The sequence below is a fragment of the Larimichthys crocea genome, chromosome IV, assembly GCF_000972845.2.
Source record: "Larimichthys crocea isolate SSNF chromosome IV, L_crocea_2.0, whole genome shotgun sequence".
Taxonomy (NCBI): domain Eukaryota; kingdom Metazoa; phylum Chordata; class Actinopteri; family Sciaenidae; genus Larimichthys; species Larimichthys crocea.
Genome location: NC_040014.1, coordinates 5,955,622 through 5,961,621, shown reverse-complemented (window position 1 = coordinate 5,961,621; position 6,000 = coordinate 5,955,622). Strand labels below are relative to the sequence as shown.

The 6,000-nt window shown below is 42.3% G+C and overlaps 1 protein-coding gene across 1 annotated transcript; it reads left to right on the top strand.

Moving 5' to 3' along the window:
- Positions 1-1,856: 1,856 nt before the first annotated feature.
- Positions 1,857-4,354, top strand: ier5l (immediate early response 5-like). The gene has a single exon (XM_010740062.3). It carries the CDS (start codon positions 2,009-2,011, stop codon positions 2,903-2,905), a length of 897 nt encoding a protein of 298 aa, XP_010738364.1. The 5' UTR covers positions 1,857-2,008; the 3' UTR covers positions 2,906-4,354.
- The last annotated feature ends 1,646 nt before the right edge of the window (positions 4,355-6,000 follow it).

Sequence of the window (6,000 nt, the reverse complement as noted above, 5' to 3'; positions counted from 1 at the left end):
GTCATTCCCCATCTCTCTCTCCCCGCTGTCTCTGTCAAATAAAGCTTGAAAAGGCCAAAAAAATAATCTAAAAAAAAAAAAAAGTTCCCTCAAGAGGCATGTTGTTACTGTCACTGCGGTGTTACTAAAATACCAAATTTAAAAGAAAGACAGCAACTGTAGTAACCTGCAGTCAGCAGCATCTTTAGTGATCCTCCTTAGGGACCGGACAAAATGTTATCCAGTGTGTGTGTGTGTGTATGTGAAAGAAGACAACATCTTCTGTGGCTTAGATCTAATAATTGTGGAAATATTTTTTCTGTTTTAGTCACACTATTATCAAGACTGCTTTGAATCGCAGCATAGTGTATCATTACCAGCGTATCAGTTTATCTGAATCACTCACACACACAGACAGGAAGGAACGTCAGCATTCATTTGGAGTCATATTCATTCTCTTAGAGCAGCTAAATGTTCAACCAGCTAGTTGTTAACCGTCTGTCTGCTGGTTGGTGTTAGGCAGGTAGTGCATAGTGGTCTTTTTTACTAAACACAGCTGAAGCTGATGTGATAAGGGTGAACCAAAACAGGGCTGAAAGTCCCTAAAACGCTCTGTAGAGCTAATGGGAACTGCAGACAGGGGGTCATATTTCCGCCATGACACACAGAGGAAGTGAGCTTCAGTAGGGGAGAAGTTGGGCTGGAATCCTGTGCAGTTGGAGGATTTGTGGAGACACCATCTAGTGGCCATCAGAGGCAGAGTTTTTTTTTTTTTTTGCCATGGTGACGCTGCTCATGTCCTTTCACTGCATCTAATGTGAGTGCTATGATTTTATATTGTCCAGATTTTTGAACATCTGTGAATTTCTGCCCCTGCTCTAATACAACAGCGGTGTATGGAATATTTGTTTATTACCGAGGTAATAATAATGTAAGAATGTGGATGTCTTTCTTTAGTAGAGTGAAAACAGCTGACAGTGAGGTCTGTGGATTAATCTTAGTAACCATGGTAATGTTTCTAAAATAGACACTTGATTTTCAAAAAAAGAAATAAAACTCATCATTCATCTCAGCTGTGTCTGCATGCCTAAAGTGACACAATATGATTTGTGTGTGTGTAATTTGTGTGAAGTGTAACATGTATTTCCCTCCAGGTCTGTGTACTTCCTTGTACACACACACACACACACACACACACACACACACACACACACGCACACACTGATGTGCTCATCAGTGAAACTCGCACTGGAGGACGACCTCACCAGGTTCGTCACATTCTTCACTGTGACTGACAGCCTGCTCTCACATGGACACACATTTACAAGCAGTTGTCTTCTTCTAAAAGCATACTGTGACCTCACTGACATGATGTTGATCTCTGACCTCGTCATTGTTGGAGAACATGTTGGTGTTATTGAATATTATCAAATCCCAAAAGAATCTTTTGCCTCATGACATGCTACAAACATTTATTTACTTGTTTGTTTCAGGCCATGTCTGTCTTATTTAGGCAGTTTGAGGACAAACTTTGTGATTTGCTTCGTCAAAAAGGTTTAAACAATATTCTGGACTCATGGAATAAAAACTTTTCAATGATCTGTGAGTGTTTTAGCGATTTAAAGGTGTGTTTTTTGTCGGAAGTCTCAGCCATGGTGCAGCAGAAATGAGGACATTCCAGTCCGACAGCCTGGGTGGAATTTGAATAGTACAGAGGAACCGCCTGACGCTGATTGGTCGAGAACGACATATTTCCAGAGCGCCTGCACGTCACTCAAGAGATGCCAGGCAGCTTATTGGCTCTTCCTAAAGAGGGCGGGCCCTCGTCGCGACTATATATATTTTGGTTTCAGGCCATCTGCAAATGATTGCTGGTTCTGTCGGGGAGGCGGATCGTTGTGTCCAATGTTTCTCCACAGAGCTGACTTGAACCTTTCTCCTCGAACAAAACGAGTCCCTCTGAGATAGCTGAGAGTCGGTTTTGCTCTCCCAGAGAGGAGCTGGAGGTGCACTGGGGGGGAGCGTAATAATGATCAACACCATGGAATGCGCAGTGGACGCGCAAAGCCTCATCTCCATTTCCTTAATGAAGATCCACAACTCCAGGACGCAGAGAGGGGGGATCAAGCTGCACAAAAACCTGCTGGTCTCCTATGTGCTGAGGAACGCCAGGCAGGTCTACATCAAGGAGAAATACGCGGAGATCTACAGGATGCAGCAGTATGAGGAGGTGATGACGGTCTGCAACGAGATCCAGGAGCTCAACCCGCTGGAGCTGGACGCGGAGGACGCCGACGACGAGGAGCAGGCGCGGGCTGCTTGCTGCGGCGAAGAGGCGAGTCTGTGCGGCACTGCGTGCCACCGAGACGCGGCGCAGCAGCCAGCGGCGCACGGCCGGGCAGAGAGCGCGCTCCACGGCTGTTCTCCCCTCGAGGACGACCACAAGGAACCGGAGCCCTCCTATTACCGGAGCTGCTGCATGGAAGCTTCCCCTGTGTCACACTGTGACCAGTTTCCCGCAAACAGCAGCGCGCACTGCAACAAAACCACAGTGCTGGACTTGGACACGCATGTGGTGACCACGGTGGAGAACGGTTATCTCCACCAGGACTGCTGCTGTGACGCGCTCCAGTGCGGACAGAGCGCGCAGTCCCCGGCCAAGAAACGGAAGGTGGAGTTCGGTTGTTGTATATCCGACGTTGAAGAAGTCTCGGATTTTACAGCGGCTCGCAAAAGGGCGAAGCGCGAGGACTGTTCGTACTCCAGCCCGGACTACACGGACACTTCCAACATCTCCAACCTGATCTCCATCTTCGGCTCGGGGTTTTCAGGGCTGCTGAGCAGACAGGCGGACTTGGAACAGATCTGTAGCAAACAGGTCTTGGCCAGTCTGGGGGCATGGACCCGGGCGATTGTGGCATTTTGAATCAAACACTTTATTTTAGGGGGGACCGGGGTCAGTTGTGATATGTTTTCTTTCCCACAAAGTCGGTTATTAGTGAACAAAAGCCAGTGGAGAACTGTTTTCTACTGCCTGCTTGGGAACATTTTTCTAAGCTGAGGAGAATGTTCCTGTTAAGAAGAGAACCGTTCCCACACTGTTCTCTACATTTCATGTAAAAGATGTCATTTGTGGAACTTTACTCGCACACATTTTTCAAATGCAAGAAACGGTGAACACCTTTGTCACCACCTGTTTGGTAATTTGACTTATCACACAGAACATGTGCAACTGTTGTAACCATCTTAACTTCATTGTGAACTGTTTGATTTTCAACACTGACATGGAAAAATCTGTTTTAGAATTTATTACAACTGACCCCTCAGTGTCAAATACCATGTACTACAACCACAACTCAGATATCATAGGCTGACATACGAACTAAACTGGCTATTCATGGTAAACATACAAAAAGTATCAAGAATTATACCTCAAAGCACACGTGTTATAAAACATATTCAATGTGGTTCATGGTGTACCAAGTGACATCACTCATACTCATTTCTGATTGGAGGAAATAGAGGCATTGCAACTGAACCTGGTCTCCCCTACAAGGTCTAAATCAACTTTATTTTTGCAGGAAAAAAGAAAAGCTATTTAAATGTCAGCAGTCTGGGCAGGGAGAGGAAGGAGTTTGTGCCATATGTATCATGTACAGGCTGTCCTGTTTTCACAATGGGAGACACATGTCTGCAGATTACACTTTTGTGACTGATGAAATGGATTGACTTCCGTTGCCTTAAATCCAACGCACACTACTGCTAGCTATTGTCATGATCTGAAAGTGACTGAATGTCTCTCCTGTCCCCGGGCCAATGAGCCTCGCACATTCTGAGCAGTTTGTTGTTACGTGAAAACCCGACATTCAAGACTCCCTCCAAAACACTTAGAGGTACATGGACTGAAGCAGCTCATATCACTTAATGGAGTGCCAACACTTTAAAGTTCTGTTACATTTTCGGGGCTCACTTCACCTCCACTCCCAGTGTGTGATAGTAAACAGTCCGGGTTCGTTTTTTTTCTTTTTCTTTTTGGGCAGTTTGACTTCCTCTCTTAATCATGCATCAAAGCTTTTCACAGCAATTCATAATTCCAACGTGTCTTGGTTTTGTGAGTTTGACTTTGTTTTGTAAAAGAATGATCTTAGTCCTTTTGTTTTAAAAAGGCAAACTCATGATTCAGCCATAACCCGGGAATCCACGCATTAGCTTTATGAGCACTATGTGTACCAAAATAAAGAGAGTATTCAGCCATTCTCTACATATTTTGTTGTTATTCTTGTATTTTTGTGCTTACTAAATTGTATATCACCGGGTAAAACTGTTCCAGAAAATATTTGTTAAAAATTTATAATCTTAATAAAAAATGAAAACCTTAATCTTAACTGTTGTGTTTGACTGCGGTTATGAAACCGTTTAGTTCTGATTAAAACTAACAGAGTTTACAGCCTGACAGTGACTGACCACTGTCACACATGAAACCATTATTATTATTATATTAAAACAAAAATGCACTCATATATTTGTAATACACTGAAGCAAGACATCCCATATAAAGGGTTATAAGTAATGGCTTCATTACGAGTTAATAAATAATTTATTAATGTGTTATAGATCAGATTGTTTTGTTCACACAGATTCCTTTAGTTGGTGTGCATCCTTTCTCTAATCAATTAGTCAGTAAGTTCACTGGATTTTGGAAAGTCCAGAGTTTAAAAGGTTTATACCTTATTAATAAATAACTTTTGACATTAATCCATGGTGTCTGCAGCTGTAAGGTTAAAGGAATAGTTTGACATTTGGGAAATACATTTGTTCACTCTGGCTGAGTTTCATGAGAAGATCAATACCACCCTCATAGCATTAAATAAGAAGCTGCAGCCAGTTAGCTTAGCCTAGCACAAAGACTGGAAACAGAGGGAAAGTGTTAGCCTGGATCGCTCCAGTGGTATCAGTATCTGTAATTAACATGTTATATCATATTTGTTTAATCAGTGCAAAAACATTTAGATCTAGAACAATGATTGGTTATATAGATGATTGGTTGATAGAATATTCTTTTTATCTGGGACCAATCACCTTTTTGAGTCCCTGCCGGTTGCCGTGGCAACTGAGCTAGCACTGAAAAATAGTCCTGCAGCTAACCTTTGTTCCTAGTCTCAGAGCTAAGCTAAGCTAACTAGCTAAGTAGTTGTTAATGAATTGATTATGGTCCAGATTCTCTACACGCTGTTTCCAGATGTTATATTTCAAAACTTGCATCCTCAATGTCACTGCAAATAATACCCTTCAACTGATTTATTAAGAACTACAACAATATTTTACATAATAAATACATTATAATTAACAACATAAACATAATATGATACTAAATAAACTTTCTTTGTTTTTTAAGTTTGTTAAAAAAAAAGAAAATGATGTTTCTTTCTGGACTTTCAGCTGCATATCATGGTCATCACCAGTGAATGGAGTTTGCATATCATATATACATTACATTCATTATATTATAAAGTATTTTACGCTTGGTGACAATTTGTATTTATGGTGTGAGGTATTTCCATGAACAAACTCCACTGCGAGACACAATGGAAGGGTCGAAAAAAAACTAGTAAGTGGACCTTGAGTAATTTTTTCTCTCTCAAAATTTCACCACAAACTGCAGCTTCTTGAAATCAGTCGACAAACTCCTCTCCGGCTCAGACTGTCTGATTGCAGAGCTGTCTCCTTCTCTGTGCGTGTTTTGGGGGCTCTCACAGTGTGTGAAGCAGATACTGCAAAGATGCTGCATTTTGGTCAAACTGTTCATCAAATACTCAGCGTTCTAAAGAACATCAGGTTTGTCACACCGTCTCTGCTAACTGTCATCACAAGGCCCGTTCTTCACTCCCCCAACCTGTACCACATGTGACTCATCTGAGCCTGGAATTTCCTCCTCCAGCTAAACTTCAGAGTCCTGTTATCTCTGCTCTGTGCCACTTGGTGGTGTTCTTTAAAATCAATGAATGAAGATATCAGTAGGCT